The sequence below is a fragment of the Mesoplodon bidens genome (assembly GCF_964165515.1).
Source record: "Mesoplodon bidens genome assembly, chromosome: 5".
NCBI classification, from domain to species: Eukaryota; Metazoa; Chordata; class Mammalia; order Artiodactyla; family Ziphiidae; genus Mesoplodon; species Mesoplodon bidens.
The window spans coordinates 101992543-102019461 of NC_138161.1; the positions used below are offsets into that span (position 1 = coordinate 101992543).

The 26919-nt window shown below is 44.6% G+C and overlaps 1 protein-coding gene across 5 annotated transcripts in view; it reads right to left on the reverse strand.

The window, feature by feature from the left end:
• The window catches only part of DGKG (diacylglycerol kinase gamma), a 153786-nt gene that overhangs the window by 102776 nt on the left and 24091 nt on the right, over positions 1 to 26919 (reverse strand). For 3 of the 5 annotated variants that reach the window (XM_081235256.1, XM_081235257.1, XM_081235255.1), the window contains exons 5-13: positions 20361 to 20531; positions 17044 to 17093; positions 13649 to 13723; positions 12818 to 12940; positions 8218 to 8335; positions 6598 to 6686; positions 3398 to 3514; positions 1995 to 2087; positions 370 to 429 (exon numbers count right to left, since the gene is read on the reverse strand). In XM_081235256.1, coding sequence (XP_081091382.1) covers positions 370 to 429; positions 1995 to 2087; positions 3398 to 3514; positions 6598 to 6686; positions 8218 to 8335; positions 12818 to 12940; positions 13649 to 13723; positions 17044 to 17093; positions 20361 to 20531 — 896 coding nt within the window. The remainder of the gene's footprint in view (positions 1 to 369; positions 430 to 1994; positions 2088 to 3397; positions 3515 to 6597; positions 6687 to 8217; positions 8336 to 12817; positions 12941 to 13648; positions 13724 to 17043; positions 17094 to 20360; positions 20532 to 26919) is intronic. The other 2 variants (XM_081235259.1, XM_081235258.1) reach the window with 1 other exon arrangement.

The following is a 26919-nucleotide window of genomic DNA, read 5'->3' on the forward strand; positions in this document are numbered from 1 at the left end:
TCTGGCAGATCACATTCTGCAGACAGCTTGGCAGTCCTGGAAAACCTAACTGTCTATCTTTCAGCCATATTCTTGTTATTATTCAGGGAGTATGCATAATGAAGTTTTATGCAATGTGTTCCTAAAAAGGTGATAAAGCCAGTTCAGCCAGCCACGGGATCAACCAACCTCCCTTCACACTACTTGCCTACAGTGTGGTTGTCAAAGGTAACCCCAGAGGCTGGAAATACAGTGACCTGTGTGATATAATCAATCAGATAAGAAAGCAGATGTTGAGATGTGCTTCTCTAGAAGCCAAATCCTGTTCTCCCCTCCACAGCCTTGGACCAGCTTAGAACGAGTGAGTAGATTTAGGGCTTGCCGAGGTACCTGCGTTACAAGTTCGTCCTTGGCTGACATGCTACCATCAGACTTCCCATCTTGCCTGTCCTATAAAAGAGAGGAAAGACAAGCATCTTTTGAAAAAAAAATGCCTACTACAAAAAAGGAAATCAGAAGAAAAACAAATGGTTAATATAAAGGAAGAGAATAGAAAACCAATACAGTGTAGGGAGGAGTTTTTCAAAGTGAGACTTTGGATGTAAAAAAAGAAATGTTCCCTTTGGGTTTCTCAAGGACTCTGGATCCAGGCAGTTGTCATCTCTTGCCCTGACTTTAACTTCGAGACACTGGAAGGGACACAGTGTTTCAGAGGAAACACTGAAATGGGCAGAAATCTACTTTGTTGATTTAGAAGCTTGAGCTTTGAGAAGCAAGGTCTCAGATCTGGTTTCTCTGTGAAGCACTACCTAAATGATGTAATACTAAGTCATATGTCCTGTTTTGTTTGTTTGTTTTTTCAGTGTTTATTATTCATTTCATTGAGGTTTAATGTCGCATATAGTAACATGCTCAAAGTTAAATCTACAGTTCTATGGATTTCTGCATACGTGTATGCCCTTGTAACTACTGCTTCTTCTGGCATAATTCTGTTGTGACGCCTGATACCTTATTGGTTTTGCCTGGCTTTTGAATTTCATATCAGTGGAATCATAGACCATATCTTTTCTGAGTCCAGGTTCTTTTGTTCAACATTATATTTTGGGGATTATCCATATTTTTGCATCTAAGCATGGTTGTTTTCTATGGCAGTGCAGTATTCCATTATACTAATCTGCCTCAACTTATTTACCTATTCCCTTGTCAATGGTCATTTAGCTTGTTTCCAGTGCCTGACTGTTATGAATAATGTTGATAGGAACATTCCCGTACATGTCTTCTGGTGGAATAAATGCTCCTATTTCTCACAGGAGGGGAATTGTTGAGTCATAGAGTTTGTGCATTTCCAACTTAGTAGATACTGCCAAATAGTTTTTAAAGTGGTGTTTTTTTTTCTTTAGTTTTTAATAAGAAAGAAGATGGGCAAGTCAAGGGTGAGAGGTGAGGAATCAGTGGAACTCAGCAGCATCTTTAACATGGAAAGAGAACAGTTAAGGTGTTGGGTGCTTGGCTTGAAAGAGGGGTCTTCAACACAGGAGACAGAAAAAGTTTCAGATGGGGATAAACAGAGTTTAATTTTGTATCTTTCATTTCCAAGAAAGGCTGTGACACCCAAGTGGAAATCCTCAAGGCAGAGGCAGGTCCATGTTTGGACCCAGGACAGAGGGTGACAGGGACAAGGGAGGTCTGGGAAGCCTAGCTGTGCACAGGTGGTGACTGAGGTTCCATATATGTGATCTGCCTGCAAAGGTGCTTAGAATGAATGCGCTTTCCTTGCTGGGCCATTTCAGAGCATTCTGGGTGGCCAGCGGCTGGAATCATTTTAGTCAGGGAAGTTTTCCCTCACAATCTGGCTGTGCAGCACTGACCTCTTTTAAACTTGGGCTGAAAACACAAATCCTAAGAGTTGCAGAGGGAACCCTCTGAGGGATGTGAATGTCTGAATGCTGCCTGCATCTGAAACATGAGCTGGGATTGCAGGGGAGCCAGAGCCCCATCGGGGTGGCAGCACTTACCCGGGTGATGGGGCATATTGACGTGGGCAGCAAAATATGGTCTCTGAGCTCCCCACCATCACACAAAGTTGACAATTCACATTTGCGGTGAAACTGGAGGAAAAAATGAAGATGAGAGTGAGTGAAAGTGATCAAGGAAATGTCAACTATGAGAGTTTAGAAATTTACTAGGGGGGATTCCCTGGTGGTGCAGTGGTTGAGAATCTGCCTGCCGATGCAGGGGACACGGGTTCGAGCCCTGGTCTGGGAGGATCCCACGTGCCACGGAGCAACTAAGCCCGTGCGCCACAACTACTGAGCCTGTGCATCTGGAGCCTGTGCTCCGCAACAAGAGAGGCCACGATAGTGAGAGGCCCGCGCACCGCGATGAAGAGTGGCCCCCACTTGCCGCAACTGGAGAAAGCCCTCGCACAGAAACGAAGACCCAACACAGCCAAAAATAAATAAATAATAATTAAAAATGAATATCTGCTTATAAAAAAAAAAGAAATTTACTAGGGAGGCAGGTTGTCTAGTGCTCCTCTAAATCCTGAGGCACTGCTGGCTTTCACAGTATAGCAGAGAGAGAGAGAGAGTGTGTGTGTGTGTGGTGTGTAGTGTGTATGGGTGTGTGTGCTTGGTTATGGGTGCCAAGTCTGCCGTGGGCAGAGAAAGGAGACCAAGTGCTGCCCATGGCAGCTGGAGCAAAACGGTCCCAAGCAGGCCTGTGGCCTGTCCGTATGGCACCCCCATGTGGATTCTAGAGCCCCCATGGGATATTTGCTCCCTAGGCTCTGAGACACTGGAAGGAAGGAGATCTTGTTGAACAAACTCATGAGAGGCTGGAGGTAAACCCCATGACTCGACCTCTGCATTTTAAGAGTTCTGCAGTCTGACACGTCCTTTCTGAGGCTGATACCCAGTCAAGGGGACAAGACACGGCACTGAGTCTGCTTTGGAAGGCAGGTCAGGCAGCTCCAGGTGTCCAAGGAGGAAGTGGACACTTGTCATGGATGATGGCAGTGGGCACAGGCCTCTTGTCCAGGCAGTGGGGTTGCTGTCAGGAGTATGCCTTCCTCTGATGCAGGTGACTGAGTATCTAATTCCTCTCCCACTCTGTCAGTGTGCCCGGCCCAGACGACACCCAGGCAAAGGAAGTTAATGGTCCAGCCTGCTGTTCACAGCTGCCTGGCCACAAAGAGAGTAGACTGGTCAGCTTCTGTTTAAGCAGCCCTGGGGGGTACCCTCTCTCTGGGCATCTTGGTGATTTACTGGAGGCAGTTAGACTTAGGGCACTGAACAGGGGCTCTAGGCTCCCTCTCTAGCCTTGCCCACGTAGCTCTGCTCATGCCCTCTGGCAGGATGTCCGCTTGAGCAAACAACCACACTGAAAAGCAGCAGGGCTGCCCTGGGCGCCAACCCACCGTCATCCGGCACCACAGGCAGTGCCGCGCGGTGACACTCTGGTAGCACTTGATACTTTTGTGGCACTGGTCACACTTGACAGAGGAGTTCCCTTCCACCCACGCGCGCTGCATCACCTGCAGGAGGGAAGCGAAGGATACCAGGGAAGGCTGCAGAACCACATCCCAGGGCCCTGGGCCCTGGGCCTGAGGAGAAGGGTCTGGGAGGAGTGCAGGGAGTGGGGAGGCCAGAGAGGGTTGGTTCCTGTTTAGTGGATGCACTTCTGGATGCCGGGCTGCTTTGCTGAATTGCACCAGTGTGGTCACTCCCTACCTAACCTCTATCATGTTAATCGAGGTAGATGGAAAGCCACTTTGCCTGCTCTTTGAACAGTTCACCCCCTCTGGCAGTCAAGCGTCTGAGCATCTCGTCTTGCAGTTCATCTCTCTGTCACCAGAACTCTTTGCAAAAGGATGTGTTTGTGTGTGCCCTTTTCTGGAAGGCAGCGGGCTGCAGGGAAACGCAGGAGGGCTTGGGCTACAGACAAAACTGGTTGGAGTCATTGATCTTCCACTTTGCAGCGGGGTGACCTTTGGCCAGTTCCTGGACCTCTCTGAGTCTCAGGTCCTTCATCTACAGAAATTGGCATAAAATGCCCCACGTCTGGGTTTTCTGGGAGGATTCAATGAGACAGCACATTTGGAAGGGCCTTCCTGGCACAGTCCTGGCCCCCTGGGGGGTGCCCCTGATGGGGAATCCCTTCCCCCTCTGTCTTCTATGGGCTAGTGCCTCTCAGCCTTAGCAGCCCCTCAGGACCACCTGGCCAGCATCTAGAAGTCCTAATGCCCAGCCCTCACTCCAGACAAAATAAATTAGAGTCTCTGGGGATGAGACCCATCATTAGTATGTTTTAAAGCACCCTGACTGATTATCATATGCAGCCAAGGTTGAGAAGCACTCAGGAAGGAAGTTAGAGAGAAAGCCCAAAGGGATTAGTGTGGGTCATCAGCCAGCAGCTTGCACATCTGTTTCCTGGAGAGTGGGTTGTACCTGCCTCCTGGCCAGGACATGCCCCTGAAGCAGCCCAGGAACTTGGGAAGCAGGTGGGAATGCGTGTGTACGTGTGTGACTGTAAGTGCAAAGCGACCCATGACACCAAATCCTGGGGGTCTGAGCCCTCAGTTAAGTCCCCCGGGAATTCTATAGAACTCCTCAAAAAATTTTTCACCAGGGTATCCCGAATAGTGGAAGGGGTGGATATGGACTCTGGGGGAACGTGGGGACATAGCCTGAAGTGCCAACTACAAGCACAATATTAAAAACACATGGAATATTTGCATAATACCATCCATGTTTGTATTAGATAAAAGTTTTAAATTACTTATCAATTAAGTTACTGTGTCCTCCTTCCAAAAGATTTTTGGTAAAACTGTTGCTCTAGAAGATGTGTCACATTTACTTTGTAGTTTCTCCTTCTGCCATTCACCCCTGAGGGTATAAAGAACTCAGTTTGCTAATCAATTTGTCATCTACATGGTCACAATGAATTTGTTCTGAGATTATTATTATTTTTATTTTACAGAGAAAAAATATGAGGCTGCAGAGAGGTTAAGTAACTGGTCCTAGGTTCCAAGGCTGGTAAGTGGCCAAGCAGGGACTCATGGCCAGGTCTCCTGACTCCAAGTCCACGGTAGTCTCCCAACACCACGTTGCCTTCTCCATCCTCTTCCAAGATCAGAAGAGATGGTTAAAGACTTAGGTTGCCCCTGGAGACTCAGAAGGTCATGAACGTGCCCTGCTGGTCCCTCAGAGGTCTCCCTCTGTTCCAAGTGTGGCAATGGCCAGAGTGCAGGCTTAGGGCCTGAGCCCAGGAGGTGCACCTTATGTCCTGGTGAAAGGCATGGACATGGAATGGTGTGTGTATGGGCGTGGTACGGAAGGAGTAGACAAGAAGCCATGCGGTGTCTCACAGGCATGCATGCGTGTCCCTGGAGGTGCCCTTCTCTCTCGGAGTCCTACTGGGGAGGGCTGGATACCACTCCCACCTGCTAACCATCTCCTGACTCAGAGTCCTCAATGGGGTTTTCCCTCTGCAGGAACTCAAGAGTGCCTTTCCCCTGCTAATTTGAAGAAGAGTCTATTTCCAGACTCAGTGAATGGTACCAGCCAATGGCCACCTTAGAAACTTGGTAGCCATTTCCAACCTCTCTCCCTCTCTCATCCCCTACCTGATTGTCACCAGGTCCTGGTGGTAAGACCTTCCAAATTATCTCTCAGACTCTCCCTTTATGTCTTCCAACTTAGCCAGTGGGACAGTCAAAACACTCAACCACCGGCATGGCTGGGGGACACTCACTCAGCACAGACACAGCCATCACTGTGCTACTGCAGACATAGCAGAGCATAGTGGGTGAGTGCAGACCCCACCCCAGTCAGGCCCTAGGGCAGCATTAACTCTTGCCTGAACTGTTGGAAGTCTTTTTCATCCCCTCTGATCTGATCTCTCTCTGGCACCATGGTCAGAGCAATTAACCTAATTCGCAACCCAAACATCTCCTCATGTACTCAAAGCTCTTCAGCGGCCCCTTAGCTACACATGAAACCCCTTCCCAAGTCCTCAGCTGGCCTCACAAGACCTGGATCTCACCAGTTCTGCAGCACATCTCCCGCCGCTTCCCTCTAAGCATCCTCTATCCCAGTCACACGGAACCAAGTACAGATCCGAGAATAAGCCGCGTCTCCATGCCTTCACACTTGAGGCTTCTCCAGCCTGGGGTGCCTTGTCCTCCTTGATTCCTTATGAAATCCTGCGATTTGGGTTCAAGACACAACTCAAATGCCATCTTTTTGGTGAAAGCTTCCCTGTCCGCCACCCTTGGTGTCTCAACTGTACGTCCCACACAGCCCTATCGCTACTGTACAGCTCGCTACTTTGCACTTTGCTTACATGCCTGTCTCCTCCCACTAGTCTGCACAGTCCTCCAGGCTGAGGACCACCTTTTAACCTGCATACCCCCTGGCACAGGATCTGGCACACGGTGGGCACCAGGGAGATGCTAAATGGATTGATGGATGGACAAGATGGTTTAAGGGTGGTCCTCAAGGCAGAGAAGGGACTATATAAAGCTCCCAAAGCCCCTTCCTGCCCAGGAATCTGTGGAGATGGACATGTTGCCTGGGACACAGCATGCAGGAGAACAAGGCAATAGGTATCACCAACCTCGCCGCCCCTTTTGGTTTTTGAGTTCGTTTTGATACACCCAGGAATGTTTTTGGATACACAGCGCTCATGGACAGTGTATTTACAGTCTGAAAATAAAAATAAGAAAAGTGACTGTGAGTGACCACGTAGGGAAGGTCAGCCATCCCCCTGCCCCCCACCCCAGCTGAGGCCCGTGCCTCGCTCTGCGTGGCCAGTCAGGGGCAGGGGACATATGGAGCTGGCCTTGCCTAATGGCAATTCAAGTCTCCAGTTGTTCACTGAGAAGAGTCCACGACTATCTCCCAGGCATGCTCCTGCACCCTCTCCCTTGCCACACTGCCTTCCACTGCGGGTGGTGAATGCAGCAGGAAAACATCCCCAGAAAGGTGCTTTCCGCTTAAGGGGAGTGAGGAGTCATCCTGGCTATGCCAATGCCACAGTACTGAATGTCAGGATGTTGGAGAGTGGATAGCAAGGCCGGAGTCTTTCTAACTCTGGAGACAGGCAGGCCTGGGCCTGAACTCTGGCTCTGCCACGATCTAGGGTAAGTTCCTTCACCGCTCTGAAATTCAGGGTTTTCTACAAAATGGGAGGAAGATTGCTTTCTCTTTGCAGCATTACATAATTTGTATAAAGCACCACGTGTGCGGGTCAGAACAGCTATTCCACAAATGACTGCTGTTGTTACTGTTCACTACTGTGTCAACAGGCCTAGAACGTACTAGGAATGAGGCTGGGCCTATGAAAAGTGGGTGAGAGCTGCATTTGAAATGGGTGCTGGAAAGACAGGTGGGCCCCTACTTTTGCCTGCTGACGCTTGCTCTTGGTAGCCACTGGGCCCAGCTCTGCTACGATGCATTTTGTGGCTGAGGTTGCCTGCTGCCTGGCTCCTGTGTGCATGGCAGATAAAACATTTTGGTGACCCGCCCCGTACCTGACGGCCCTCGCTGCAGCAGCAGCTCCCCAGTCCCTGGAGGGTTCAGGCTGAGGGCTTGCTGTCTGCATCCTGAGGTGGGGGGCAGGATTCTGCACCCACGCACCCTGGGCCCGACAAAGCCCTCTTGCTGCAGCCCCTCCCCTCTCCTCCTGCTCTGCAAACCCGCCCTCTTTCCTACACGACCCCTTCTTTCTTCCTTCTCCTCCATCTCTTTCTTCTGTCCTCCTTTCCAGTCTCCTTCCTTCCTTTTCTATGTGTGTTTTTTTCTCCTCTCCAATCTGACTTTACTAAATGGATTATAAAGTGAAACAAATGGATCATTTTAATTCCATTGTATATATGAATATAGTTGCTTAATTAAAAAAAAAAACAGGTTCTTCTGACCAACCAAAACATTCACTAGCAAAACTCAACTGAAATTATTATGAGATGCTTTTTAATTACATTTGAACCTTTAATAACTTTTTTTCTAGGCAGTCAGTGGCCTATGACGAGACTCCAATAGGATAATATTTGTCCATTTGACTTGGGCAGAACAAAAAATAGGGCATGGAAGTTTTGCTTTATTTTCTGCTGTTGGAATAATATGGCAAGTCCCTCAAGCTAGGAAGCAGAGATGCCTAAACTTTTCTGGGAATGGCTCAAACATGTATAGAGCAAGACAGTTCCTGGGAAGAGGGGTCTGAAGGAAGTTTACTCACAAATGCAGCACAGGCCTTGCTTCCGAACGCCCATCAGCATGACATGGCAGAAGTTGCAGTAGGTTGGTTTCTTGAAATGCTTCATGGTCCAGGCGTGCTTCCCGTCCCCCTTGGAGCCCTGTGGGGACAGCAAGGGAATGAGATGCAGGCAGCCCCACTCTTTCTAAAAAGAGTCTCTTCTCATATTTGGAAAACAAATTAATTTTGTTATTCACTTATTCACAAATTTATTTTGTTATTCACTTATTTTACTGTTGTAAAGATTATTTTAATAGAAATGCAAATCAAAACAAAATTCTTTGTGTGTGTGTATTTTCTAAAATAAGCAAATATTAAAAATTAGGGCCATGTGAGTAGAGTATGTGGTAGGGGGAGTGGAAATCAGAACAATCTTTCTTCTTTTTTTTCTCAGTCATCTATTAATCATCTATTACCTATCAATCATCTATTATCTATCAATGATCTATCATCTATCTATCACCCATCTATCTATCCTTTAAATGTTTACAACCTTCAACTTATAAATTTCCTTTCTCGGATTCTATCCTAAAGAAATCATTTTTGAAAGATAGATGAGCATTTTTGTGCTCTGTCAGATGTTTAACCAAGCATTATTTAAAATAACTGAAAATATCCTAAAGGCCTCAAAATGACCAAAAGGTTTGTGGTACATCTGTATGATTTAATGTTAAGTGGCCATCAAAAAGATATTTATAAGAACATTGAATGGTTTGGGAATGTGCTCATGATACTAAGTTCTAAGGGAAAAAAACAGAATGCAAATTTGATGATATATTATGATCTCGGTTTTATACAATGATATGTTGTATAGGAAAAAAAAAGTCACCAAACTGTTAACAGAGGTTAGCTATAGCTAGCAGCACTACGGATTTATTTTATTCTCTAATTTCTACTTTCTTCTGTATTTTCCAAATTTTCTACAGTGAGGAGGTACTAGTTTTATAATCAGGAAAAAATTAGCTTAGTAAAAACAATGTACTCCTCTCATCACCTTTCTGTGCACAGATAAAACAGCAAAGAGACAGAGACAGAAAGAGGGTTAAGCCATTTCCCCCTGACTTGGCTTGGAAGCAAATTCATTCTATCTACCAGATAAGCCAAGCCTCACGTAATCACACACCTTCCCTGGACACCAAAGCTCCCACCTTCTAGCCCCTGGGAGCATAGGCTTGCTGGAGACTGTGGCTTCAGGAGCATCCCTCCAGGTATGGTGTCCTTGACCTTTTGTCATAGCCTCCATCAAAAGAGTAACACTCTTGGGCTGTTGTTAAGGGTAGTAAAAAGTACTGTAAGGTGGTAAGGATTGAGAGTCAGGTACATGGAGTAAAACGTGCTGGATTGAAACCCACTTCTTACTTCTGCGTCCCTCTGGTTTGGGTTGGTCATGGTGGCTGGACCCATTCCTGTGCTCAACTCTTCTCCTAACGGTCTCTAGAGGAGCACACATGCTTTTTTCAAATGCTGGTCTCCTCCTGGGGCCAGGATAAGTTCTTTTCTTCTTACCACCTCAAAACCCTGCTTCTTCCAAAACCTGAGTCTTACAGAATTAAAGCCTTTTTATCTAATGGCCTCTACTTTAGTAAATGGGTTCACTAACTGATTAAATGATCCACTTAAATATCCATTCATTCATTCCTTTGACAAACATTGACCTCAAGGGATTTTTGTAAAAATTAAGTGAAATACTATCAGTGAAGCTCCTAATCCAGTGCCCGACACGTTGTAAATGAAAACATTTATTAAGTTCCTACTCTGTGCTAGGCAGTAGGAGACACAAAAATAAGTAAAGAGTGTTTTCCTACGTGTAAGGAGGTAGATTTAGGCCTGTTCTAGAAATGAAGAAGCAGAGACTCACAGAAGTTATATAAATAGCCCAAGATCACACAAATAATAAGTGACCAAGCTGAGCCCATAGTCACACTGGGGGCTCTTGCTGGCCTTGGAGCCCATGCTCCTTCCATGCCTCTCCTGTACCTCCACAGACCAGGGTTTTCTTTCATGGACAGAAGGGAAATTACAGCACTCTTAGCAGACCCAGCTCCTTCTTCATCCAGCCCAAGGGACAGTCATTTGACCTGAAATACCTTTATCCGCAAAATCAATTAGTGTCTGAGAAAGGGAGAGTCAGCTATTTTCATAGATACAGGGTAAGAAGCAAAGGGACCCTGACTTGGGATAAAGTAACATTTCTGCTTGGGTTAGAGCACCATCATGCGGCTCCTTTATTTCTGCACGTTGGCGGCCGCAGGGTGTAGGAGTAACGTTCCTTACGCACACCAGGTTTTGTGTTGAGGCTGCAGTTCCCTTGGGAGACAGACTGTTTCTCATACATGCCATTCAGAGATCCCCAGACTTTTCAGTGGCCACACGTGGGTTTTGAAAAAAAAGCCAAAAAAGCAAGGTGGCTTTTAAGACATGGAGGAACGCTTTCCCTAGAACCCCAACCATTCATGTGAAAACATACAATTTAGTGCCTATTTTCAAATAAATGCATAAAATTTCAATTAATAAAAACCAAATGCACATTTGTTTTTTGTTTGCATTATTCCTGAGGTAAAGTATGGTTTTAATACAAGGCTGATTTAGCATCAGGGGGAGACACTGGGGAGAATGCTGAAGAAATAATGTCTCTCCCTCTTCCAGCCATAAAACAGTGGATCCCTTCCAAGCAAAGAGTTGGTGGCACTTTGGACTCAACAAGTCCAAAATAGGAAACAGAACTAGAAATTGGTTCCTTGTGATTAAAATGTCTCATCTCTATTTCCATGTTTCAGAGAAAAAAACAGGTGCATTAGAACAGCACTCAAGCAGAACTTCCACTTTGATTCAGCTATAATCTTGAGCCTTAATAGCAGAAAGTATACCTAACCTATCTGAGCACCTCTCCAGGTCCTAGCTCCTGTGGGTTCGTGCACACTGTATGTTCTTGGTAAGAAATCACTGCATGAGAAGTCTGCTGTTACTGATTATGGAAGATGGCCTCTGGTACTAACTAGGTGTGTGCCCATGGGCAAGTGCCTTTACCTCTCTGGTCCTTGGTATGAAAAATGAAGGGGACAGACCAGGGAGCACCAAGTTCTCTTGCAGCTCTGACCTTCTAGGGTTATAAGGAAAAAGGAGATCCTGGTTCATTGATTTTATTTAGCACTTGGAAAGAGCTGGACATGCTATGAGATAACTGCAGGATTCTTAGTCCTTGAGTGTTGGAGATGAGGGCTCAGCTTTAGTCCTGAATTGCAGAACTGTCAGATGGACACAGCACAGGCAACAACATCAGCTAGAGGCTAACCCAAATGAACCTCCTGTTCTGTCCCCCTCTTTGACATTTCAGTAACCTTGAAGAGGTATTGTCTTACAACCCGTGTGACTGCACTGGTAAACGCTAATGTCACCATTTGTACTTCTAGTTCTAATCTTCCCTACCTCATGTATGGAAGCTACTTTCATGGTAAATAAGCAGACCAGGTCAGATGCCAGTGATTTCACACTAAGCCTCTACATGTATTCCCTACTCTGAACAAAACTGGGAGGTTTCTCTAAAACACCCTGAACTTTCTTTCATGTGGGTCTTGGATCAAGCTATTCTCCCGGCTGCAAACTGTCTCTTCTACCAGACAAATCATACCCACCCTTGAGAGCCAGATCAAATATCCTAGGTCTTTATCTTTATCTCAAGAATGGGATATCAAAATCCCACACATCCTTCAGAGCCAGGGCAAACACCCTTCAAAGTTTCTTCCACTGGTCTCACTCCTAAGTGTGAGATGTTCGAAAGTGCAGGTTCTTTGGAGTCAAGTACACATAAATGCTGGCTATTCTTTTTCCTCTTCGTACTCAGAATCTCAGTTTTCCATCTGTTTAAACGGGCAAAAAAATATCTACCTTATCTGGTTGTTCTGATTGTTAAATAAGATATTATTATTGGGCTTCCCTGGTGGTGCAGTGGTTGCGAGTCCGCCTGCCGATGCAGGGGACGCGGGTTCATGCCCCGGTCCGGGAAGATCCCACATGCCGTGGAGTGGCTGGGCCCGTGAGCCATGGCCGCTGAGCCTGCACATCCGAAGCCTGTACTCCACAACGGGAGAGGCCACAACAGTGAGAGGCCCGTGTACCGCAAAAAAAAAAAAAAAAAAAAAAAAAAAAAGATATTATTATTGAACGCCCTCTGCCTCACAACAAATCAGTATTTTTTCCTTTCTTTCTTCCTTTCCTTCCTTCCTTCCCCAACTCTCTTAGCATTTTTTAAACCTGATTTGTGAAAAAGATGGAATTCTTCCCTGAATATTTTTTGCCCTTTGCCTGGTTGAGCATAAGTTTCCGGTGGGTGAATATTGTATATGTGTTCCCTTGTAGCCCTTAGAACAGTATCTTTATTTAGTAATAATTTAGGAAACATCTGTCAAATGAATGAATAATATTTCAGGCACTAATAGGTAAAAAGAGAGGAATTTTGGGCTGGCCTAGAGCATACGGGCTGTCCATTGGGAAGTCTGGGGCAGAAGCCAAGGATATTAACTTCCACATGGAACATGATGTTTCTGAAAGGTGAGAGGTCTTTGACCTCAAGCTTGCAACTTACAGAGTCGTCCATGCCCAGGAGGACCAGCAATGGGATGGTGGTCATCCCTCCGTGGACCCACTCCTGGAGAGACACAAAGCCATCCCGGTCGTAGTCCATCCCTTGTAACATCTCCTTCAATATCTGTGGAATCCACAGAGCAACCACTGTCCACTTTCAACTTCAACTTCTCTGCCCCACCCCTGCCCCGCCCACCCTGCCCTTTTCTTTCTCTTCTGTTCTGTGTTTTCTGGCTTGTGTTTTACCCCTTTCCCCTCTGATTCAGAGTGAGTAGAGCACTGAGGGAGCAAATGGGGGTGAGGAGAACAGGGGTCCAGGCCTGGCTCTGCCCTGACCTGTGTGGCCTTCAACAAGCCACCCCAACTCTCTGGATTCTTCTCTGCTCATCTGTAAAATGGAACTAGTATTGCTATGTTTGCAGCATGGTAGTGTAGATTAGAGAAAATGTATATAAAATGCTAAATATTATATCAGACTCATAGGAGCCCCCAATGTAATTATTATTATTAATATTATCTAATGATTGAGAAAAATCTTTAAAAGTCTTTCTAGCTCTAAATTCTCTGATCTCTGAGCTCCTGTTATAAAAATTTAGCTTTGGTGAAAGCGTTAGGGGGTATTATTAGGTATTATTATTTGAATTAGTCTGCACTTTCCCCTGCTGCCTCTAATCTTTCCTATTAGGGAAGTGGGAGATCAAGGTGTAGGACCCAGAGAAGTCACCTCTAAGAAGATGATCTGGGACAGCCTGCACCGTAAACATGTGTTTCCAAGTCCCACTCTCATCTTGGAAGCTCACTGGAAAGTCACCCCTTGCTTTTGGAAACTCACAGGCCTTAGCTCCGTGGGATCCCACTCGAGATACTGGGCAATGTGTAGCATCTGGTTGACAATACGATCCATCTCCTAGAAAACATCAAGGAGAGAAGCCAACTGAAGATGTGCTTTTACGAGCAAGACTCAAAATCCAACCCCGTGGGAAGATGGGCAGGGCAGAGTGTGAGAAGCAGCTGGTACAATATACTGGCATTTCATCAAGCACTCACTATTTGTTTTTGCTCTTTATTTCTGCCTTGACCACAAAGCTCACAAGAAACACAGACCGTGGATAAGCCAGAGGTATGCAGAAAGTTCACTGAACACTGACCTCCTCCTAGACCCACCTTCCTTCCCCTATTCTGTGCTTTGACTTAGCATAGAAAGCACTCCTGTTTCCTCCTTGTGATCCTACAAATACTTACAAACCAAGGCACTTACTTCTTCCCTCTTTTCCCACATCTCATTCCCACAGCTTTAGCAACTTGGGATTCATCTATACCCCTTGGGGGTCAGTTTCAGTTGGATGTAGAGCCACTGTGTTGGTCCTTTCTCAGGCACTATGATTCAGATTCCTTTTGGCATCTCCTTTGTTTCCTTTGTATCAAGTCCTGGGTCCAGGACTCTTGGAACAGGAAATTCATGAAGGGTATGTTTGCCTAATGAGTGAGCCTTTTGTTTGGTACCAAGGCCAGGCTCCATCTAAAACCTCACAGAATTGTTGGATGCTAATGAATCAGTGCACTGAGAGTCCCACTGAAACACACTGGACTGAGAAAGCATTTGCATGTCTTGGGCACCATCTAAGATGTTCATAGTAAGGTTGATTTGGGGACACAGGTTGGAGAACTGAAGCAAGGTTTAAAGGTGTTACTTTCACCAGGTAGAATGCTGGGTCAAAATAAGCAAGCTAAAACCCAACAGGGATTTTTAAAATTGTATTTCATTTAAAGTAGAACATAACCCATCGCAAAACTGCAGATGAAGTGGTAGATGGGGGTAAGGAAGTGGGCAGAATGGTGGGAACAGGGCTCGGCAGAAGTTCCAATGGAAAAGAGCTCGTGAAACTAGTTGGGTCCAAGATTCAATGTGAGCAAAGGATCTGATTCAGGAATGGAGAATTAGACTCCATCTTGGGCTGTGTAAATAGGTGGGCATTTTCAGGAAGCAGAGTGGGCAGATTTTAGGAAGAACTAGTTCCCTGATGTGGATACTTAAAGAGACCTGGAGGGGTGGGTTCAGTTCTATGCCATATTTTAAGAATGGCATTGACAAACTAGAGCTTGGCCAGAATGGAGATTTAAAACTTCCTTATGAGAAACAGGGTAGAAATTAGGAAATAAGAGCTTGGGGAAGATTTTTGGGAAGACATGATAGTACCTTCAAATACCTGAAGGCCTACTGTGTACAACTGGTAGTCCACTGCTCAGCTGCCCTGGTCAGCTATCGAGGGCAGAAATAAGCTGAGGGCTGGAGGGAGGGAAGCGTTGGGGGTTGGCCTAGTTTGACCTCACCACTGGGTTGGGGGAGGGGAGAGAAGAGCAGAATCAGGTTTTGTATTGAAAATTTCCCTGGCAGACTAGAGATGCCCTGTGTGCGGGAGGGATGCCTTCCCTAACAGTCATCCCCAGTGGTGCAGCAGCTGTTTTAAGGTACTGGGTGAACTCTCCATTACTGGGAGTGCCCATAAAGGGGCTGGGCATCCAACTGCCAGGGGGTCTTGGTGGGAAGTTGAGAGAGAACTATTTTGAGACTCACTTCAGTCCACCAAGTGTCACCTTCCAAATAGATCCAGACTTTAAGCACTTCTTACCACCTGCAATGCTGCTACCCTGGTGCAAGTTACCATCATTTCTTGCCTTGCTTATTTTAATAGCCTCCTGACTGGTATTCCTGCTTGCATCCGTACAGTCTAGACTCAATGCAGCAGCTAGAGTGATCCTGTGAGGACCTAAGTCAATCATGTCACTCCTCCGCTCAGAATCTCCAATGGTTCTCTACTTCTCCAGAGTAAAAGAGAGAAAACCCTTTCAATCACCTGTAAGGCTTGATAATGCTTTGCAAACGCCCCGTCCCTTCTCATTACTTCTCTGATCTCATCTCTTATTACTCACTCCAACCTCATCTGTTCAGTCATCCTGTTCCACTCACTCTGGCCTCCTAGTTAATCTGCTAACATTCCGGGCATCCCTCAGGACCTTTGCACTTGCTGTTCCCTCTGCCTGGAAGGTGCTTCCCCATGACTCACTCCCTTCACCTCCTTCAAGTGTCTGTTCCGATGTCCCCTCGTCAGGGAGACCTTCCTTGGCTCCTCCAGCTAAAACTGCAGCTCCCTCCAATACTCCCTTTCCCTCCTTTATTTTCCCTCTAGCACACAGATCTAACACATACTTGACGATGCTTTGCAGTGTGTGTGTTTGCACTAGAATGAAAGCATCATGAGGGCCTGGATCTTTGTCTGTTGGCTCACTGATACACGCCCCCCAGTGCTTAGAACAGTAGCCGACATATATGTGATACTCAATCAATATGTGTTGATCAAATGCTTGAGAGTCTGTGATTCTCTTCGTGGTTCCCTCGCATGACCCAGCTCACGGAACTGCAATGTGGCTGCAGGGATCCCATAAAGACACTCTGGGGTTGAGTGGGAACCGGGATGATGCAGTTGGCCTAGTGGACTGGTTCCCTTTCTTCCTCCCTTTGGTCTGACTCGGCCCCGTGCACTTCAACCTCAGAGCCTTTCTGTTAATGAGTCCCATCTCTGACACTGCCGGTCATGAGGACAGGGCCTGTCTGATTCTCTTTGCCTTTTCTCCTCTCTACCTTCTTCCTTTTCCATCCTTCTTCTCATTCTATGACCCCTGACCTGTCCCTGCCTCTTCCTGAGGGGAGGTGGGGATGAGACTCAGGCTTTCCCAGGTGTGGTGGGATGGGATCATGCACTCAGAGCAGACAGAGCCAGACTCCTAGAGCTAGTGCCCTGGGGTATGAGAGGAAGGCAAGGGTAACGGCAAAGCACACCAGCAGTTACCTGCCTTCCTCCTGTCTTCTTGCCCTGGTCTCTCTGCCTCTCCCCACCTTCTCTCCTCCACCCCTGGGCTTCAGCAGGAAATTACAGGGAGAATTTCTGAACCAGCTGGGAAGTTAAACTAGATGAGATACTAAAGCATCTCCCCAACCTGAGATTTTGCGATTTGAGCTTCTGGAATGAAAAAGCAAGTTGGAGTTCACTCTCCTCTGGGCGGGCTCTTTGGAAGTAGAAGGCGGGGGGTTCTAGTCATCTCTGCAGCTCATATTGAGACACTGCTATTCCTATGAAGATGGAGCTGAGAGTGTTTGGACTCTCCCTTCACCTGTTCCCCTCTCCCCCAGCCTTTCTTGGATCTTGGAGGGATATTTGGAGAGCTTACCGCTTGGTCCAGGAGACCATTCTCATCCGAATCATAGAGACGAAACATGACTGCAAGAAACACAGAGGTGAGGCTTGAGATGTCCTCCGGGTACCAGGGATGGGTTGAGACTTTGCTGCTGCCAGTTTTTAGATCCATTCTGACAATCACTGGAGTGAAGTCCGTTGCAGCCAGTTCACCCACCCTCCAAGGCACAGAGTCTGACCTTCCTTACAGTGGGAAGAGGGAGGAGAACCGTCTAAGCAATAACTCTGCAGCTGATGAGATCTGGGTCACAAGTGTGATTCCCTGTAGAGCATTCACACCTCTCAGCATCACGGGAACACAACTCAAAGCAGATGCCCCGCTGGTCGTGGGGCAGAGGCACCACAGTTATAGACGGGACACTGCTTCTACTGCACACAGAAGGGGTGTGGAGTTAGGCAGGTTCAGATCTTGGCCCTGTCCTACCACCTCTAGGGCATCACATAAGTCATTTATCTTCCTTAAGCTCAATTTCTTCATCTGTAAAATGGAGGTTATAATAGTTTCTTTATCCTAAGTTTTTTTCAAATGAAGATTAATATGTCAGTGATATGCTAAATCTATAGCACTTGGATTGTAGAGAGCACTCGACAGATGTTATTTATTTTTATTTTCTTTCATGAATGAATATTTATATATGGCACTTAATATGTACAACGTACCATCCTATGCACCTTATCATTATTACTTATTTAATCCTCAATAATGCTATGAAGTAGTTATTATTATAGAAGCTATTATATTTCTTTTTCTAAAATGTCTACATGCAATTCAGAAACATCCTCTACCATGTTCTAGCTGTAGAGAGGTGATGGAAGATAAGAAAGATTTGGGAGTGAAGTTTGGGCAAAGGACTAAATGTTCATTTACGGGATTTGGAAACTTGCCATTTCATTCATCTAAAAGGTAGAGATCCTGTCTGTGGTCTCAGAAGTAAGCAGGGTGGAGAGCAGAGCTGAATACATCTTCATTTCCCTCCCATCCTTTAAAACCCTTCATCATGCCTGTGTTCTCTGTGGCTGACCCTTCCCTTGTGTAACTGCTCTGGACCTCTTGGGATGTACCCACAGGGTCACAGCACTCCTGTTAACTTGCCCTTGTGTTGTCATTTCCTTCTACATGTTTTATGTCTCTGGACCTTGTGTTTATTCAGTGGTGTCTCTGGTTGGACTTTAAGTTATTTAAAAGTCATGGGCTTCCGATTCTTTGTGACTCCTCCAAATGTCCTGGTCAGAGACACTCTGGGCCCAGGTGGCTCTAACATGGAGCCCTCTTTGGTCCCACTGTACATGAGGAGTAGAATGAGAAAGTGTGAGCAAGCATCCTACTTTTTAGCAGCATGGCCTTGGGCAAGTCATTTAACTTTTCCATCCTTTCTTACATGTAAAATGAGAACAATCATGACAACTGTCTAGGGTTACTGTGATGTTAAAATGAGAAAATGCATTTAAAGTGCTTAGCAAAAATAAGGTGTTCAGTGATGAGTTATTATTGTTATTACATTGATGATGGGTGGGATTTCAGGCTATCATTTCCAAAAAAAAAAAATACATGCTTGGTTATCTAGAAAAAAAACTTAACTTGGTTTCAATCACTAAAATCAGAGATGATTTGAATTAATTTAATTTAAAAAAAAAGAAAACTTTATAGGACACATGACCAAGTTTCAGCAACAAAAAACTGTAGGGAAAAAAATAAGCAAAAGATTAAGAGAGACTAAAGAGACATAGTAACAAATGGCAATGTATGGACCTTACTTGGATCCCAATTCAAACAAACAGTGCTTGAACTGTTCCCCAAGTAAGGGAAAATAATGAATACTGACTGAGTATTTGATAATAGTAAGGAATCGTTTTCTTTAGATGTGATTATGGTGTTGTGGTTATATTTAAGAAAAAGTTATATTATTTTAGAGGTACATACTGAGATATTTACAGATGAAATTATATGATGTCTGGAATTCACTTCAAAATAATCCGGGGCAGAAGAAATGAGTGGGAGGTATAAAAAACACGACTGACCACAAGCTGGTAATTGTTGAAGGTGGTTGATGGGCACACGGAAGTTCTTTGTATTCTCTACTTTTATCTGTGTTTGAAATTTTCTGTAATAAAAAGCTTTTAGAAATACAGTTTCTTTTCATTACCATTACAGGACTCAGTCTGAGAGGCACTAATAGGAGGAATTTGCCACATTTGCTCCTCTCTGGTAGTTATGAACAAATATAATGCCTGAAACTCAAAATCCAACTGAATGTGGGAAATAATTTGACATTTCCCTTTTAACATTAGTCAGAAGAAATCTGGTACATTTGCTTCCAAATTAGCATTTAAGACTTGTAATTGTTAACACTTCAAACCTATGGGGGAGGTTTTAAGCTGGCTAAGAGAGCAAACTGTTTCATTTTGTTTGGGGCAAGGGTTAACCTTTGCCAGACTTTGCCTAATGCTTAAGTTTCACTGACTAGTCCGATTATTAGATGGAATTTTGACTTTTGCTATAATGTGTATGCTTTTCCCTCAGTGTCTACTAAGATCCCAAGAGATGCCAAAACAATATATATTTTTAACAAGGTCCTACCTGTCATCTGTTTCAAAGTTTGCCTGTAGGCTCGCAAAGGTCAGCGAGACCGTCCTCAGAGTGAATCATCTGCGAGACTGCAGGCTGCTTCAGCCACTGTGGGCTTTCCTTTCTGCCCCCAGCTATTATTCTCCTTCTGAAGACATGTTTTTGAAACCAAGCTCAACTCCCTTAATTAACTAGCCCTCTTTCTCAAGAGGCCAAAACACTTGGGGTGGGGGTGGGTGAAGACATGGAAATAAGCTTTAACAAGATAAGAGGTTGATTAGATCTCAAGAAAAAGAAGAGTTCTTCATAGTTAAAGAGTTGCTTGGGCATGGAATAGGGGAAGGAAGACAGATGTTGAAGATCTTCCCTTGAAAAATCTTCTAAGAGGAGGCAGCAGCTTTCTGATTGGAGGCTTTCAGGAAATCCTGCCAGCAAAGGAAGGGAGTCTTCACCCTTTGCAGAGACCCCTTACCTTTCCAGATCTTGGTTCTCAATACCAAGGTCTCCAATGCACCTTCCACCCTATACAACTGGTACTGTGTTCCAGGGAAGATTCTAGGAAATATTCATGTCACTGCTGGTGACGGGGCAGAAAAGCTCCCCCAAGGAGGCAGGACCCATCCCCAGGATCCCAGATCAACCTCCAGCCTGTTTAGAACAATAGACAGGACACTAGCTCTTCATCTAGGAATAAGTCGAAGCCCCTTGGCACGGTACATACTTACACTCTAGCTTATCCTGAGGTCTCCCCGTTTCCAGCAAGGACAGGTAACACATGACATCCTTCAGGTACACTATGGGGGATTCTGAGCCTGAAAACTGAGCATCATGGTTTCCCACGGGGGTCGCAGACACTTGGTCTTCAGCTGGCACTTGCTTCTCGGTGATCTTTGATTCTGTGACAGGCAAGAGGAAAGCATCCAAGGACACAATGTTCAGTAAACATGAAACCCTTTGTTGCCCCATTCTTTTCATGGTAGAGACAAGAATTTTATGAGTGTCTTCAAAAGCGTGGATTACATAGATATGATCAAATCAGTGGCCCTAGAAATCCAGATTGTAGAGTTCATACTTTCTGAATGAACCCCATACTGACCCTTTTAAGAGTCTATAGCCTTATAAGAAATTCACCTATGCTCTGTGAATTATAAGAAAAGATGATAGTGATTTTTAGTAATATCAATAGCCAACAGGTAAATGTCATTTAGCCTAATTTGGGGGGGAACACACCCAATTTGTAGAGGTAGTTTTGTCTGGGATTCCAAAAATCCAGACTATTGGTTATTTACCAACATACTATTTTACAATTTTCTTCTCAAATGCATTTAAAGATAAATAAAAAGATGAAAGTTCGAAAGAGAAAACTGGGATTGACAACCAATTTCCAGAAACTAGGAAGAATTGTGACTTACTAAAAGCCTGATCAGTTGCATAAGGAAAGTATAGAAAGTGGCTTATCATTCCACAGGAATAGAGTGAGTTTTCCCTCTGAAATTTTCCTTCTCATAGGTAGGAAGACCGTCTCTTTGTCCTCTGGTTAAGAAATATGATGTTATTACTAACCAGAAAACCAGGCACCGATATTTTACGTGTGAATCATACTCTTTTGAGGCACTTTAAGGGCTATCTCTTTTTCCCCAGCCTCTTTATATCCATGATCTCAATATCAAATAAGAGGATGCAACTCAGAGAAAACTCAGGAAACAGTAAAAGGAAGACTGGCAGTGGAAAATCTAACCCAAGTGTTGTACCACCAAATAATAGAGTGCTGAAGGCACAGGCAGAGGGAGAGATAGCCTTGATAGTACTGCCTGCTGGAGAAAGCAATGCCACCAGTACACTCTTTATTCAGAGAACCAAGGTCCCAAGCAATGGCAAACAGTTCAGCTCAGGCCAACAGAGCTGTGCTAGATGAAAGCCTACCAGGTCCTAGGGGTTAGGTTGTGGTTTGAGAAGGGAGTTAGCCATCACCCAGATGGACAGTGGGTGAGACCAAAGGCCACTGACATACTCTGTATGTTACAAAGGGTCCTGTGAAGAGACCAACATGGGACCCATGAAACAGAGTTGCAAAACAAGGAAAGGAAGCTTCATCATGAAGTCTCAGAGGACAAGATCTCTGGAAATAATTTCGTACCGGACAAGACCCTTGGTAGGTTGCAAGAAGGTGTAACCTCTATTAAACAGGAGCAGAACGCCTCAGGGGTGAGCAAGTTGAGATGAAAACACAATAGGATGAGATAACAAGGATAGTGAGGTAGGGGAAAACTGCCATGAAATTACGTATGCAACAGAAGTATTAAAATCATCACTGGAGGAAAAGTTATGGAAAAACGTAACTTGATAATGTATAAGACAAAGGTGAAAAATTCTTTGTATAGGGTAGCCCATTATGCCCCAAGTTATGTTATATCCTCAAATTATTCATCCATTAAGACACTATTAGAATGACTTCTATGCCGACTAAACTGGAATAAGAGGGACCAGATTTACCCTCCTACTGATGCAACTAAAAAAACTGGACAAAAGATATGAAACAATGGTCCATAGGACATTGCATATGGCCAACACCAAAGGGCAACCCTCCTACACTGTTGGTGGGAATGTAAATTGGTGCAGCCACTATGGAAAACAGTACGGAGGTTCCCTAAAAAACTAAAACTAGAGCTACCATATGATACAGCAATCCCACTTCTGGGCAGAGAAGAAAACTCTAATTTGAAAAGATACATGCACCTCAATGTTCATAGCAACACTATTTACAATAGCCAAGACGTGGAAGCAATCTATGTGTCCATCGACAGATGAATGGATAAAGAAGATGTGGTGTATATATATATATATATATATATATATATATATATATATATATATATATACACACACACACACAAGGGACTATTATTCAGCCATTACAAAGAATGAAATAATACTATTTGCAGCAACATGGGTGGACCTAGAGAGTATCATACTAAGTGAAGTAAGTCAACAGAGAAAGACAAATATTACATGATATCACTCATTTGTGGAATCTAAAAAATAATACAAATGAATTTATTTATAAAACAGAAACAGACTCACAGACATAGAAAACAAACTGATGGTTACCAAAGGGGAAAGGGAGTGGGGGGAGGAGTAAATTAGGAGTATGGGATTAACACATACATACTACCATATATAAAATAGATAAACAACAACGATTTACTGTATACCACAGGAAACTATATCCAGTATATTGTAATAACCTATAATGGAAAATAATCTGAAAAAATATATACCTGAATCACTTTGCTGTACACCTGAAACTGACACAATATTATATATATATATGTATATATATATATATACATATATATATTTAATATTTATTTATTTGGTTGCGCGGGTCTTAGTTGTGGCATGCGAACTCTTAGTGGCGGCATGCATGTGGGATCTAGATCCCTGACCAGGGATCGAACCCGGGCCCCCTGAATTGGGAGCGCGGAATCTTAACCACTGCACCACCAGGGAAGTCCCTAACACAATATTATAAATCCACTATACTTCAATTAAAAAACCATTATTACAGCCTTTTCCAAAGATCCTTTGGTTACCAGAGCTTTGACTAGATCTTGAGCCATTGTTCTAGTCCTCACTGAGGTCTACCGTTCAGTCCAGCAGTGGAAATGCTGGGGCCCAGAGGGACTGAGTGACACACAGTCCCACTGGTGTCCTACCTGCTCATGCTGCCTTACATGAAATACCCCTAACCCACACCCATCCGAGCACATCCCTCAGGGACTACCCCCTTCCAGAGCACAGAGGTTTTGCCCAGGTACCACATCACATACCCTTCTAAATGAGGGTTCTTAGGCAGAGCTGACTTGTTCCACCTTCTCTCTTAGTCTCTGCATTACTTCTTACCTTTCAGTTGGGCTGTGTGGAAAGAGTGCCAAGCTAGAGGCAGAAAACTGGGTTTGTGCTAAATGGTGTGTGATCTTGCACAAGAAAGCTTATTCCCCACACCCAACCTCAGTTTTTTCATCTGTTAAAAGACAGACTTGCATTAAAATTGATGTTTACCAAAAGTTTTGAATGACATGAATAATGTTTGTGAATATAATGCTAAGTGAAAAACAAAGCTGGATCCAAAATTATATATATACAGTCTGATTCCAGTTCTGTAAAAAATTTATGGAAAAAACCCTACAAGGATACATATGTATAGGGGTGTGTGTGTGTGTGTGATCACATTGGTAGATTTAGGTGATTTTGTTGTTTCTTTAGTTTTTCTGTACTCTTCAGAAAATTTTTTATTGATACAATGTGTTACCTTTAAAACTGGAAAAAAATAATAAAAAAAAAAATGGAGGGACTTTCCTTGAGACTCCAATAGTCCAAGCTGCTGAACCATCTCAACAGCCTGAGGAACTAAATAAAAACCAGGAGAATGAAGTTCACATTGTTTATCCCACCTTTTCATGGGCATTCGGGGAAGGGTGATTTCAGCCCTTCCTGAGCTGACATCCTGACAATGACAGGTTGCTCAAGGCTCTGAGCCGACCTCTGGACTCAGTGAAACCCCTGTCTGCTGTGCTTATGGACCCAACCATGCCCCACCTGGCTCTGGGAATGAATAACTTAAAGTGGGTTGTTCTAGATCTGAGCTTGGAGCTTGATCTGATAGGCATAAACAGCCGTATCAAATGAGAATAGAGTTTCTTCTTCTTGGGCAACAGGAAAAGGGTGGAATTTTCAACAGATGGCCTGATCTAAGGTGATTCCAGAACTTAGCTCTTCCCTGTTGGCAGAGGCCCTGCTCTGTGGTGTCCACCTGTCCCTACATTCTTGTTTTTGGTGAATAGGGGCACCTAATTAAGACATTCATGGAAGGTGGCCCAACAGGAAAAGAAAGGATTTGCTACTTAACATTACAAGTTACAAAAGAGGATGAAAAAATGCTGTACACCTCCCTGGGCCAGCAGTCAGATAACTGCCCTTTCATGACTGGACCACAGGAGACTGATATGCTGCAAGCACGGGAAAACAGTGCATGACAAATCACTTCTCCAGGAGCAAGTCTCTGGAAGTTGTTCTGAGACCCCAAATGATACAGATATTGCAAATAAACATGGTGGTCAAATAAGCCAGCCAATGTCTATTATCATCATTCATTATCTTTTCTCAAATATCACATAATGACAGGATCCCCACTAAGTCCTTGTGTGGTACCTTGGAAACTTCAGCCACTGAAACAAACCCTGCCCAGACAATTTGGAACCTCAGGGAATGAAGTGTAACTTCTCTCAGGTTCCTCTTGAAGTTCCAGATACTTGGACTAAGAACATCTCTGGCAAAGAATCTGGGTAAAGCAAAAGATGCTTTTCTTTGATTTTTTTGCTGAGAGTTTAGAATAATCTCAAAGCTTCCAGTTTGAAACTTTTCTTTCTACCATGAGAATGATTTATGTCATAAAATGCCCTCTCTATTCCAAATAAGATTTAAGACTTATTTATGACTTTAATCCATTTGACCAAGGGGCCCTAGACCTAGCATGTCTGGGTGAGATGCTGGGCAGAGGGGTGGGTGAGGCTATACTTTGCACAGTCTTGCCCTGCTGCTGTCCCTGAAGGCCTCAGGAAGGCACCAATACTCTTAATCCTTGCTTTCTGGAGCTCTATGAGAAGTCTGGATCTTGCTGAGCTTATGGTCCAGAGGCAATTCTCCTTTCCCAACCATGTTCTGCTTTCCATTCAGAGTGAATTTTTGATCTCATCAGTCTTTCAGTTACACACTGAAAACTCTATAATCCTCTAGTTGCCCTTTCGGCAATGACTGGAAAAAAGATGAGAACTACATCTAGCACCCACTCGAAGAAATTCTCTCATCCTAAGTCTCTGTCACAATTAGTTCTCATTCAGTTGTATTATCTCTTACCTATTCTGCCATGTGTGTACGTATGTATATAATATATATTGAAAGATACAAGAAAACTGTATCTTTATCCCCTGGGCACATCACGAGAGCTGGAATTCACCAATGTGCATCAATCTTTTCCAAACAATAATGCAAAGGAAATAAGGTCTGTCTGAGTCTTTGTATGTGAAGCTCCAAGAGCAACCTGGGAGGGAGACAGTCCCTGAGAGTCCTTCCATGAGAAGAGGATGCCCATCTGACACAACTGGAGACTGAGGGTGCAGACTGAAGGAGATCTTGGCAGACATGATGAGTTGAGAATAGGGTGTACTTCTGGAGGGTGGCCTGAATAATAATTGCTAATATTTACTGAACATTTACTCTGTTCCAGGCACTATACTAAGCACTTTACACACGTAACTCACTTAACCTTCATATCAACACTTACTGTCATCTCATGTTACAGATGGGGAAACTGAGGCACAGAGACATTGTTCAAACATACCCAAGGTTTCAGAGCTAGGTGTTGTCAGAGCTGGGTGTCAAACCCAGGAAGTCTGTCTCTGAAGTCCAGATTCTTAACCAATGTGCTTATTACCTGACCCAGCTTAGGTTGATAGTCCAGGAAATTTGTATTATATCTTAGAGCAGAAGTCAAGGAGGATAATCTTTGCTCTTTCCAGTTTTACTAGGAGCTTCTGCACTTGGGACTGTGCCTGTCAATAGCCTGTCAACAGAGGAATGGCCTCCCATTGATAAATGTGCCAGGGAAGTTTCCACATCAGTCACGACCCAAGAGAGGGTGCATGGACAGCCAGGCATCATGATGGTGGCTCCACTGGGAATGCAGCCTTGATCATTCCACTAGGACCTAACCAAATTGGTGCCTTTACGTGGAGACAAACCTTAGTCCAGGCACCTCAAGAGAGACCATTGCTTCCTATCTTGGTGCAGGAAAGAGCAGCAGCTTGGAGGATGGACAATTCTGGATTGAATCCCTAGCTCCTCAGCTCGCACAGTGGTATGTAACCTCTTAAAGCCTCAGCTCCTCAGTGTGTGACGTGGCATGATTACAAAGGCTAAGGTGAAACATGCAATAAAGCAGGTGCCTGGCAAACAGATCTTCAAAACAACATTAGCTGGCTTCCTCTTGCTCCTCTCAACTTGTTCAAACAAGTGCATGTAAAGATTGTGGGAAATCAACCAGAGCACACTCTTACCCTCTTTCCGTAACCCCCTTCAGCCATTCACTGGTAGCATCATCTCCACCTCAGCCCTACGGCCATTTCTTCCCATACACTCTCTGTCTCTCTCTTTTTCCTCTGCCCGCCCCCTCCCCCCACACCGTACACTTTCTCCTTTTCCCCTCTTTGGCTAGGCAGACCCGTC